The sequence below is a fragment of the Protopterus annectens genome, chromosome 3.part0, assembly GCF_019279795.1.
Source record: "Protopterus annectens isolate FY-2018-M chromosome 3.part0, PAN1.0, whole genome shotgun sequence".
Lineage (NCBI taxonomy): Eukaryota > Metazoa > Chordata > Ceratodontiformes > Protopteridae > Protopterus > Protopterus annectens.
In genome coordinates this window covers 598,177,195-598,190,720 of record NC_056731.1, presented here as the reverse complement: position 1 = coordinate 598,190,720, position 13,526 = coordinate 598,177,195, and the positions used below count along the sequence as shown (strand labels likewise).

General features: G+C 38.0%; 1 protein-coding gene across 3 annotated transcripts in view; it reads right to left on the bottom strand.

Annotated features, from left to right (window-relative positions):
• Positions 1-13,526, bottom strand: part of ITGA9 (integrin subunit alpha 9) — a 5,160,704-nt gene that overhangs the window by 4,875,574 nt on the left and 271,604 nt on the right. For all 3 annotated transcript variants that reach the window (XM_044065011.1, XM_044065010.1, XM_044065009.1), the window contains exon 3: positions 8,076-8,182. In XM_044065011.1, coding sequence (XP_043920946.1) covers positions 8,076-8,182 — 107 coding nt within the window. The remainder of the gene's footprint in view (positions 1-8,075; positions 8,183-13,526) is intronic.

Below are 13,526 nucleotides of genomic sequence, written 5' to 3'. Positions count from 1 at the left end.
TTTTTAAAAAAGATTTTGCTACTGTTGTAATTTGCTAACTTTATAAATGGCTCTTCTAAAATCAAAGGACACTGTTTACAACATCCACATCTACTCGTATGTTGAAAATCTGCTCTGTTCCTATTCCTCTCAGTATTGTGTCTCTCTAATATACACTTGAGGTTAGGGGCCATTTTATGTACAAAAATTGGTTTTTTACCTAGAATAACTTCCATCTCCTGATCTGTCAACATAGTATACCAGTGTTTGTACAGAATGTTTTTTACTTTATTATGATATGTACTATATTTCTAACAACTCCCGTACTAGAACTGTTCATAAGACTGTTAAAAAAAACCAAGTATGTGCTCTCAAAGATTTTTTAAAATACGATTGTGTCTTTGACCCTGATAAATGCAAAGAATCTATGAACAATAGTGTTAAACAGCAGGGTACGCTTAAGGACATTATACATGACTTTGGGAGAACTTTGAGTACCATTAATTCGATCAAAATGGACAACGCTTATTTGACTGAATGTATGAGTCTGAAAATTGTACCCATGGGCCTACGTTTTTTTAAGGTCCCAATGGGACTAAGTCTAACTGAAGAAACTATGACTGAATTTAACAATTTATTTGACTCTTTTGGCTTTGCATACATGAGGAAGTTGATTGAATTTAACGATGCCAAAATGTGCAGACTGTTAACTGAAGTAGACAGTATGAATGACATTATTTTATCTGACTTATTATTTAAAGATTGGGAGAATTTGTATTATAAACAATTTGAGAATGTGGACCATAGGACTAAAACATTACATGGCAGAAAAATCAAAAAATTAAATAGGGACAAAGCTCAGTATGAAAAAGGTTTGGCCTATATATGGAAACAGGTAGGACAGAAAACAAATGATAGAAAGATAGATCACATGGAGAGTAAAGGAAAAAATTTTTGGAGGGGAGACAACAGGGAAGGTCACAAAAGATGGGCCAGACAGAATTCTTGGAGGAAGAAAGACTACAGTCAGCACGAGGAGTGGTAGTTAACATCCCTGTAGGAGGGGACTTAGAGGTTGAAAAAAGGGAACGAACACTACACACCGTTATCAATAAACATGATAATTTTCAGATTTTTAATTATACTGATATGTCCCTTACCCCAGCACATTTTAGTTTACTCTCCAAGGGAATGAAATTTATTCCAACGCCATCCTTTAGATTGGTTGACACCATTTGTGAAGTCAAAAAGTATGTAAGAAAATTGAACTTAGCTATTATGTTCAAAGACAATCATAGTAATGGTGACAACAACACTATCATAAAGAAAAAAAGTAGTTTTATGCCAAATGCGAATCAGGAAGTCATGAGATATGAAAAATTAGTTACTCATGACCTTTACAAGATTAAGAGCAAAGGCAGACCAGGTACCACTAATTTGTCTGAAGAAGAGAGTAGAGCTCTTATGGACTTGAAAACTAACAGTAACGTCCGAATAATGAAGCCTGATAAGGGAGGGGGGATTGTGATCTATGACCAACAGGAGTATAATAGCAAGATAAATAAGATGTTACATGATACATCAAATTATGAAAAAATTTCTAAGAATGAGCTGAATCAAGCTTATAGGAAGATAGATTGTCATATTGAAGAATTCTTAATAGACAATAGACTCACTCAGGACACTTATGAATTCTTAAAGGTAGCATACCCCACTCTAGCAGTAATGGTAGGAATACCTAAGATACATAAGAACTTACTAGATCCTCCCTTTCGGCCCATTATTTCTGGCAGTAGGACAAAAACTTTCCCTAGTGGAGTTTTGATTGATACTTTATTGAAACATGTATACAGTAATGTAGACCATATGGTAAAGGACTAGTTTTTAAAAAATTATCCAGTGACATTAACTTCCAATCAGTTGATTTTTGCATCTATAGATGTGGTGGACTTGTTCATGTGTATTCCTAAAGTAGAGGGTCTGGAGGCTTTTTATAAGAGCATTTACAGGCATAGTAACCTCACTAGAGAGAAAATCCACTTAGTATATGACCTAATGTCCATAGTATTGGACAATAATTTTATATACTATGAGGGGGAAATATTTAAACAAACAAGAGGGGTAGCGATGGGGGCAGCTTGTGCCCCCATATTCGCTAATATGGTTATGCTGGAATGGGAGGAAGAAGTGGTGTTCAAAAGTAAACATATGGCGAACATCAAATACTACTCGCGATTCCTGGATGACATATATATAATATGGGAGGGCACCCAGGATGAGTTTAGTGAATTTCTTAGTTTCATCAATATGAGTAGTAATTATTTGAAATTTACGGCCAAATTTAACGACTATGGTGTGCCTTATTTGGACACACTTGTCACTAAAAGAGGAGAGATATTCCATTCCAGCATACATAGGAAAGAGACTTTTACAAACTCCTACTTGGACTTTGGCAGCTATCATCCTGATAGAACTAAAATCAATATTTTTAAAGGCCAATGTATTAGGGCATTAAGAATGACCACTACTGTAGAGGATGTTAAGAAAGAGATTGAATATAATATGTCTTTATTTGCTGACAGGGGATATAGTATTACTATGATGAAGAAAATAAGTACAGATTTGTTAGATAGATGGGGCATTAACATTTTCCCGTTATTGGGTTATAAGTATATGGAAAAAGACCCTAAGAAGGTAGAAAAACTAACCAACAACACAGAGTATGGGAGAGCCTGTATTATAGAATATAATACATATCATAATAAAGTAAAAAACATTCTGTACAAACACTGGTATACTATGTTGACAGATCAGGAGATGGAAGTTATTCTAGGTAAAAAACCAATTTTTGTACATAAAATGGCCCCTAACCTCAAGTGTATATTAGAGAGACACAATACTGAGAGGAATAGGAACAGAGCAGATTTTCAACATACGAGTAGATGTGGATGTTGTAAACAGTGTCCTTTGATTTTAGAAGAGCCATTTATAAAGTTAGCAAATTACAACAGTAGCAAAATCTTTTTTAAAAAAGGTAACTGCAACAGCAGTTTTATAATTTATTTAGCAAAGTGCATAAAGTGCCCGTCTTACTACATAGGTAATACGGAGCAGAAATTTAAAAAGAGAATTTATGCACACAACTATTGTATAAAAAAATGTGATGACAAAAATGCCCTTGCTAGGCACATTATAAACAAGGGACCTGAGCATTCATTTAAATTTGCAATAGTGGAGTCAGTGACATCAGATCCGAAAGGGTGTAATCTAAAAAATATACTGTCATTTAGGGAAACATATTGGCAGATTCTAACTGATGCCACGACTCTACCAGGTCTGAACGACAGTACATCTACAAAAAGTATTATAGAATACTGTCAATGAAATTATTTCACGATGTATTATGTATATTTTTAACTTACAACAATGTTTTTGCACAATTTGTCTTATAACAACATTTTGACATATTTAGTTTGGCTGTTGGCAGTATGAGAGTATATATTAGTATACATCCAACAGCAATTGTATACCTCTTTAAGGACTAGAGTTTTTTTGGCGCCAATTTTAACTACTTAAGTCTTGTAAATGAAATGCTTTTTATTCTGATGAAGCCTATCTTGGATGTAGGTGAAAGCGCTTAATCATTTGTGTGCAATAAATGGTTTTTAACTAAGTTCTCAACTTTTTGTACTGGATCAAATTGTCAGTTTGGATTATCACAGTCTTCGCATCTGGCATTAAGCAGCAGGTAGTAACGCCTTGTGGTTCAGTTGTATCAGTGTCGTTTGGCTGCTATTGTGTTTTCAAGACCCTGAACTTATAATAAACCTTTGGGTTCTGCAGCTGAAGCATTAACTGCAGAAGACTGCAGATCTTCGAAGTTTTAAAGTAACTTACAGTGTGCAAGGGCGGGCTTTGAACACTGGGCTCAACACAACTGCACTGTTATCCTCAGCATTTGCATAGAATTTCTCCCAAGCAGCCCGGCTCTGCTATCATCAGCAGCAGGCAATGCCACTGTAAGTCATCTAAGAGGGAAGAAACCTAATTCTACAAACTTTCCAAACATTCTGCTGGGAATCCTAGCTGTAGCCTAGCAGCCAGAACCATGAACTGTCATGGACTTGGGACTGACAGCATTGCATAAAAGGATGGACATTGCACTATAACCTAGTTGATCAAGGTTTGATTAATGGCCCAGTCACTGGAGTAGCCAGTTGCAGAGGAAGAGAAACAAAAAAGTGATGTCTGCTTGTATCTTCCATGGGGACATGACATGAGGCATATTTACCATTAATACCTTCCCATTTAGACTAGAAACACAGCTGGGGATCATCCTCGTAAAGAGAGGTAGGGTTGCATGAGTTGTCATGTCAGCTACAAAAGCAACTGATGGTTCATTATCTACCCATTGAAGGCCCACTCACTGTATACAACACTGTATACACGTGACACAGCAGACATGTCAAAACACACAGCCAAAATTCCCTTATAGCTACTTCAAAAGTAGCCATGCCATGATCATCTCTTTCCTAGTCAGGAATGAGTGACAAATATCACAGTGACAGGCATGTTAAATTTGGACAATTTACTTGCGAGTGTCTACTAATCAGAATTCTGATACTACACATTTACAATCCATAAGATACAAGATCCATATTAACTGTAAATTCAATCACAGCCATAACATAATGAAAAACACATACTATAACAGATGTATACTAGGCAGAATATAAATGGCAACAAACACTGTTTAAAGTTCATATTTTAAGATCATCAGCAAAAATGACAGATTTCTGAATTTTGTTATGATATGTATAACTTGAAAAAATACTTGGGTGCAAGATAAAATGGTAATGAGGGACTCAGTACACTATTCCAGGCTCAAATGATAGCAAAGCTTCATCCTCAACACTCAGTTCTAGCATCAGGATGTAAGGGTTGGAGATACTTAGTTAATTTACAGCCAAATTACACTTAACAGACATCAAAAGAGACATGATAAAAGCAAGATAGCAAACACTGAGGGTGCAGAAATGTTTAAGGTCATTTAACTATACCATTACAACTGCAAGATCAGTTGTTGTAAAAACAGTTAAGGAGAATTTTTGCTTAAAATGGAAGTATAATGTAGTGAGGAGGAAGGTATGCCACCATTTACCTATTATGGAGAAAAAACAGACTTGTCCATAGTGTTGTTTTTTACAGAATGGGCTGTGACCTAGGAATGTGCCCACTAAGTACAAATGTCAAGCAGGAATATACAAATTTATTACTGAATGAAGAGGCAGATATTTACAAAGATGGTGAAGAAACACTTCTTACGTGCCACGACTGAAAATTGAATTCTTGAGCCATAGGTACGGACTTCTTTGAAGTTCTTCGCTAACTTTAGGTCATGATCAAGAATGACTGAACAATTTTACTGAGTCATCCCCTTCTACTGGTACTTTATCTCAAAAGAGAATTTGAAAGTGCAAGCTTACTAACGGGTCATGGCTCTTTCTCGTGTAAGATATGGTTTCAGTTTTCCCTCTTTTAAGATGCCTAATGTTATCTAAACAATCTTAGACTGGTCTGAAGCTGGACTAAAAGTTAGCTGCAATCTCTTCTAATCACAAGAGAAGAATAAAAAACAGATAAGTGACCTGCATAATAAAGGAATTCTCACAGTACTACAGATGATAGGCATATTTATTTATTGTAGTTTATGTACCGGGGTGGTACACTGATCACTACAGACCAATTGCGGGCACAGCTCTTGCAAAGAGATTCACAAAAATGAAAACAGAACAAATTCACAAACACAGAGTAATCACAGAAGGTAGATAATCCCACAGAAATCTGATACAATATGTATATAATAGTAGCAAAATAGAAAAAAATAGAAAATCAAATGTGAATTAATTTTAGCAGTAAATGTGAGAGGGAAGCAGCAGTTGAGAACAGTGGATCAAAGTAGAAGTGATGAGGAGGAAGTGGGGTTATCTGCCCAGTGGAAAAAAACACTTGCAGTCAGATTTTTGATGAAGTTGTCTTTCGAACTGAGCTCTGAAGGTAGGGAAAGTGGAGACTTCTTTAAGGTGAAGGGGAAAGGAATGACAGAGTCTGGGTGCATGAATGGAGAAGGAATGGTTAGTACAGTGTAGTTTAGTTTGGGGTGTCTAGAGTGAAAGAGTTAATAGGGAGAGGTTGTAGGGAGTACTTTTATTATGGAGTTTGGCTACAACAGGTGGAAAAGCACTAGTTCAAGTAGTTTGAAAACAACAGACCCTAGGAGTAGCTCAACTCTGCAGAAGACTGATAGCCATTTGGCCTTGGAGAGGGTGATGCAGTGGTGTTCCTGAGGGAAGGAACTGGAAATTAATTAGCAGATTTTGTTTTCAGTGGACTGTAGAACAGATAAGTTTTTTTTATTAGAGGCTGCAGCTATGATGGGAAGTCCATATTCAAGTTGAACGAAAACTCCGCCTTTGCCTACTCCAAGTCTATCTGGTCTGGAGGAAAAGGGAGATCTCTTCCAGGACCGGAATAACAGAGACTTGATCTTTTTCCTGGTATTTTTATTGTGGTTTTGGAAGTTACATGACTGGCCTAGTCATTTATTACACTCATCTACTGAGCAACTATTGATATCTGTGATGATGAGATTTTTTAGGAGTCTTTTCAACTTTTGTGAGTTTCCAGATATCATAAATTATGTTTTAGATGGGTTTAAGGGTAACTTATGGTTGTTTAGCCAAGAACTAAGCTGGATTTGAATGTGAGGGACTGGATCAAACAATAACCATGTCATCTTCATAAAGAGTAATAGGAAGGTTAGGGGGATCATAAGGCAGCTTGATAAAGACTGAAAACAAAAGAGGGGCAAGTATGGATCCCTGGGGCACTCCTCTGGTAAGGGGTGCTGGCAGCAATAGGGATTGGCCTAATTTGACTGGTTATTCAAGATTAGTGGGTTTTTTTTCCATTGTCATTTTCTGTCTGAGAGGAACCAAGCTGTTGCGTACAGAAAGAAACGTGCTGCCTAAATGAATCAGAAGTCTAGCACAAATATGTTCCTAGTTAACCTGTTTGAGAACAGCAATGAAAGTAGATGATAGGAACATTTCTGTGCTCCCAAAAACAGTGTTAAGGGGAACCTTTTAGAGTTTTGTCTCAGACAAAGCAGACAAAGAATTGAAGATAATCAATGAAGGCATCTGCCATAGTGTCAAACCACTTTAATATTTCCATGAGTAGACAGCAGCTAATCAAGTATGCGTTTCTATTTAGAAACATTGGCCACTATGGAAGAGGCCTAATAAACTGTATGAGACTGCAAACCTGGCTGATCAAGGAAGTGCAGTTGTCCTCTGCATTTTGGTAGTCTAGGTTTACAACCCATATGATTGAAAATTTACCTCTGGCGCAGTTTCCAGCCAGGTAGGACGGGGGATGAGTAGAGAGGCATGTTCTACTTGCTTTTCTCAGGGGGTTGAAGGGATTGCACTGACCACATGGGCTTTTCTCAGGGGGTTGAAGGGATTGCACTGACCACATGGGCATGGTATGATTCCCTTGTTGAATAGATGATAAACTACATGCTATGCTTCAAGGGGTTGCTTGCTAACATCTGCCCCTTGCAGGAGCAAGGAAATGGCAAGTGCTATTACCCACTGCACAAACTACCTTTGCTATCTGAATATATTGTGTGGAGAGATGCAGAAGTGAAAGAGAAAAATAAAATCTTGAATCCTGATAGCTGAAATGATGTCTCCTCTCGACCACCTCTCACCTTAGTGATAAATGAACAAATGGGTTTACTGGCCAGCTGGGGATGATGGATAGGCACCATGGGTAAAAAGCACAAAAAAATCTCAACTTTGATGTTAGACAAGAGACATTAGAATGTATCATCAGTGTCTTTAGGGAAATCAGGGGATATGATGGGTCCATGCAGGTTACCATGAGTTAGTCTTGTTGTGTACAGCTGGAATGTTGACAAAATGATTGTAAGACAAAAAACTGATGAACAACAACTACTAGTTAATCAATAGTTAACAGAGTTCAGTATCAGACTGCACAGACATAATAGCACAAAGAGGATACTTTACCAACACGCTGCCATTGGTCTTGCGTTGTCTGGCTAAGCTTACACCCATCCACTCATTGTCTCGGTCTTCTTTGCAACTCTTTCCACACAAAGAACCCCTGATGTTATCTGTGAAAATAGCAGACCTGAAGGTCAGAGTTCAGAATGTTACAGTCTTGTGCAATTAAATATACTCAAAATATGAACTGCAGTGTCATATTAAAGCTAAATTTCATGACAGCAATAGTTGTCAATATTAAAACAATAAAATCTAGTAGCATTACCTTGACTATTAAACACATTTGCCTACTTAAGATGGTCCAGACTACAGATGCTGCACTAGACAACTGCATATGGAGAACATACTTGCAAGAGTTCATTAACAAAACAATTGTAATTCATTTTAATCAAATCAAAACAGTGTGTGTAATACTTCATTTTACAGCATCAACGATATGGAAATAAAATTATATTACAGTTTCTTTATGAATCCAAAGCCCTTCACTATCTGCTCACATCATCTCTACACAATGTAACACAACTGGCTAAATTCCATCCTAACATCTCACTGCTATTCCACGTACTGATTCTTTCATGTTGGTGGCATGAAAAAAATCTGCAAAAAAAACAAAAATAGCAAAATTGTTTAAATCTACTTCATGTGTCAAAATGCTGCTCTATGAATGGGTGACAAGGCTTTGGGTTTCAGGGACTAACAGAAACTCAGGCTGATTTCCATTCTCAGATGCAGTGAACAAAGATATAGGTTTGTGTTCTCATGTTTATACTCTGATTTTTTGTTACTTCCTATAGTTTTTTTTTTTACTGCAAAATTAACTTTATCTAGTACAATAATAGCTTGTAATAAGTGTCTCTAGTTTTTGAGAAAATTGCCTATAAATCAACCTATGCCTGTGTTTTGTAAGGCACATCCCCAAAAGCACACCTAGATGTTTGTAAACCTGTCACTCTACATGTTAAATTTTGCTATACAGCTCTGATAATTTCAAACTAAACCAATTCAACTTTTCAAAAATCCAAAAACAAATGGCTCTGCCACCAATTCCACTTAAAAAAAACACTTGAAACTTGAAAACTTTAATAAAAATATACGATAAAATAAAATAAACACACTGGCTCATAAACCGGATAAGCGCTTTTTCAAATCCTAAATGTTTGTCAGTGAAACTTCCTTTAAATACCTTCATTTCCTAGTGTTCACTCACTTAGATGCATTTAGTAACCATAGCAGCATACACACCCTTCTAATTATGTCATTTTGAGTGCTGAAGAGCTTTCCCTTTTAGTGCAGGTTTTAAAGGGACAAATGCATTCAGACCTGCTGACTGATCTGATTGCAAATTCATTATCCACTTTCATCTCTTCAATTTATATTTGGTTTACTAAATCCCCACCTCTTGGTGTTTCATGAAGCCTAGCTAGTGCCATGAACTTGAAATATTGACTGTCATTTATACTAACATGCATATAAAGTGCATTGCTGGTAATTTTTTCTCTTATGTCAGATAAGTGCTTTAGGATACGTTCCTTGAGCATTTGATTAGTTTTCCCTATGTAGTATGCCTTGCAATGACTGCAGGTTCCCACATAGATAATGTTCTTACTCTGACAGTTTGCAAATCCTTCAAACTTGTAGTTCCTCTTAGCTAGGGGATGTGTAAAAGTATTCAAGATATTTATATGAGAGCATGCCTTGCAACTTCCACATCTGAATGTACCAACTCTCCTGTTTATCTGAAAACTCCTGTCTTCAGAAATAGCTTCAGTTTCTGTTCTATAACATAATAGTCTTTTTAAGTTTTTCCTCCTCTTAAAAGAAAAGCTGGGTTGATCTCCAACAATTTCCCAAATTTTCTTGTCAGATGTTAACACTGGCCAAAATTTTCTGATGGTATTACGAATAGAAAAATTGTCAGTACTATATGTCAACTGGCAAATTGGATTGGACTTCACCTCCTTTTGCTTGACCTTAACTATTTCAGCTTGGTCCGAAAAATAAGGTCTTCCCCTCTGAGTGTGTAGTTCCAAGGTAGTTGCTTCACTGGTATGTGTCTCTCTGACTTTGTATCCTCTCTTATTAAAGTCATTGATAAGTTTAATTTCCTCCTCCCTATAATCCTCATCCCTCATGCAGAGCTTGGACACTCAAGTTAGTTGGTTAGTCACTATGTTGTCAAGAACATGCCTGGGATGCATGCTAGTATTGTGTAATAAATGATTGCGCCATACAGGTTTCCTATACATTCTAGTATTGATGCGTTCTGTGTCATCTAACATTAACGTAACATCCAAGAATTCTATCTCCATACTAGAAGATGCCAGTTCAAACTTCAAAAATTGTACAAAATGTTCCAAGGAGGTTAAATCGCCATCCCATAAGAGAAAGGCATCATCCACAAATCGATTATAGAAACTATGTTTCTATTCCATTTGTTGTTAATATCCACTTTCGATAGCTCTTCCCATCTTGCCAGGACCAGACTGGCATAACTATTAGTGCATGGAGTTCCCATCGCTAACCCCGACTTCTCCCAGTAGTAAGTACTACCATACAGAACCACATTGTTATACAAGACCAATTCCAAGAGACTATATAGTAAATGGATATCATTGGTTGCTTTGTGCTTCACACCAAAGTCTCTGATCGCTTCAATCCCCAAATTATTGGGTATGGATGTGAACAAACTGTTCACGTCCATAGTTAACAATAATAAATTCTTACAAGTATTAATCTGTTGCAGTTTCTTGTAAAGTCTACTTAAGAACTCAGCCGAGTCCTTGATCACTGCAGGTGAGTGAGGTAGCAATTTCTTTAACTCCCCCTTCTATAAAAATAGAAAGGGGTTCAATTATCCATCCTTTTCCTGAAACAACTGGTTGCATCAGAGGGTCATGTAGATTCTTATGCACCTTAGGCATTCCATTGATGCTAGGTATAGTAGGATGACATACTTCAAAAAAAATCAAACAGCTCTTTGCTTATCGATCCTTTCATGAGCTTGTCAAAAAGTGTGTCTTGTACACTATGTATAATGGTGTTCAATTCTCTTTTATCAATCCTCCTGTAGGTGGCTATATCCGCTAGCATCTCCTTCATCTTGGCATCATAGAATGATATATCCATAACTATAATTGCCCCTCCTTTGTCAGCTTGTTTGATCATGACGTCCTTCATATTCTGTAGTTCAAATAGTGCCCTCTTCTCATTTAGAGTTAAGTTGTGGAAATGTTTACTTCCCTTTTTCTGTCTATATTCAGCCTCCTCATTTTCACATAATCACACAAAGGCATCTACAGCCGGATGACATACAGGGACAAACGTACTTGGTTTCCTATATCCAATTCTAGTTTGAGATTCCTCATTGTTTATATTGCCAAAGAAATGTCTTGGAGTCACATGTCTCCCAAAATATTTTAGATCTAGAATAAATTCACTCATTGGTGAACGCAAGGAGGGTATGAAACTCATTCCTTTCTCTAATAGTCAAGTCTGATCTCTTGTTAGTACAATACTCGGCTTCCGGATATTGGCAAAGGCTCTTGCCATCCCCATAGTGCCTTTTTTAGGCAAGGCTCAAATGATAAACCTACCATGCTAGAAAACAAAAATGGAGAAAAACTAAGGGTAATACTGCTCAATGCCAGAAGTCTAAACCTCAAGATGCACGCCCTCGAAGCCCTCCTCAGTATGGAGAACATAGATGTCTGTGCTGTGACTGAAACCTGGTTCAAGGCTCCTGAGAGCACCCCAGCACTATCAGGTTATACCTCATATCATGCGTTCCGGCCCCAAAATCTGGACCGAACCACAAAAGGAGGGGGAGTATCCATATTCATAAAGGATACTCACACCTCCAGGTTAGTGGCAACGCACAAAGCATCGGAGACCATCCAGGTGCAATTAACCATAGGTAAAACTGCCCTACAGTTTGTAGCATGCTACAGACCACCTTCTCAAACTCAGGAAACCCACACAGCCTTCCTGAAGACATTGGAGAGTATGAATGTCTCTCCAAACACCATCATATTGGGTGACTTCAACTACCCAAACATAGACTGGGAACATTACTCAAGCCCCAACACCCTAGCCCAAAGGTTCCTGGAGTTCATAAACTCAAATGCTATGGAACAACTAGTCACCATTCCCACAAGAGGAGAAAATATACTAGACCTGATCATCACAAACATGGGGACAGAATGCTCCACACCGGAAGTATATCCCTCATTGGTGAGATCAGACCATAAATTAATCTCATTGGAGATCCACATCCCGCCCCCACCCCCAGCAAAAAAGACCACAGTGAAGAACTTCTCAAAAGCAAACTTCACACTTCTTAAGACTGGAGTGGTATCCTTCAAGGCCCCCGAGCCAGTGGCAAAGTACAGTTTTGTACCTACCATAAATGTAGATGTTCGAAGATCCACATTGCTGCAGTCCTTACTTATGGGTAGTCCGCTGTCCTCGGTCGGCCCGAATACCAAAGTATTAGGCTGACGCCGGTCATGGGCGCCTAGATCTGACATCAGAGCATCAGGGTATAAAGGCGCATGACCGACGTCATATCCTCAGTCTTTTCTTGCCCCAGATGTCAGAAGGCCAACCCAGAAAGGCCACAGCCAAAAACAGAATACCTCCCAAAAACATGCCCAACAACAACCATCACCTAAAGCATAGCACCAAGACAAACTACAGAGGGGAAGGAGGGAGGGTAAATTGGACTGCAGCAATGTGGATCTTGAACATCTACATTTATGGTAGGTACAAAACTGTACTATGTTCTTCATCTCACATTGCTGCAGTCCTTACTTATGGGTAGAATCCCAAAGCAACGGGAAAGGGAGGATGGTAAAAATCATAAAGCATTAGGGGCCGCTAAAATGCCCTGTAAAATTGCAGTGGCAAATCCAGCCCTAGACTTAGAATAAAGAGGAAGGTGGTAATGTTTAGAAAAGGTATGCACTGAACTCCAAGTAGCTGCCTCCAAAATGTCTTTTGTAGCTACCCCCCTTATAAAGGCCGTAGAAGTAGCAGTAGCCCTAGTGGAATGAGGCCTGATTCCAGCAGGAATCTCCTTACCATGAAATACAAAACCCAATCCATTTAGAAATAGTTTGTTTTGAAACAGGTTTACCCTGTGAACCCAAAGCAAAAGAAACAAACAATTGCTGAGACTGTCTGAGCTCCTTGGTTCTGCTCAAATAATAACGCAACTGCCTGTGAATATCCAAAGTATGCAAAATTTTCTCCCCTTTATTTTGGGGGTTTGCATAAAAAGTAGGCAAATGAATAGCTTGATTTAAGGCCACACTAGAAACCACTTTAGGCATAAAGGAAGGATTAGTACGCAAAGATACCCTATCCTTATGAAAAATCAGGAAAGGCTCCACTGCCATGAGGGCCTGTAATTCAGAAACCCTTCTTGCAGAGGTAATGGCCAACAAAAAAGCAGTT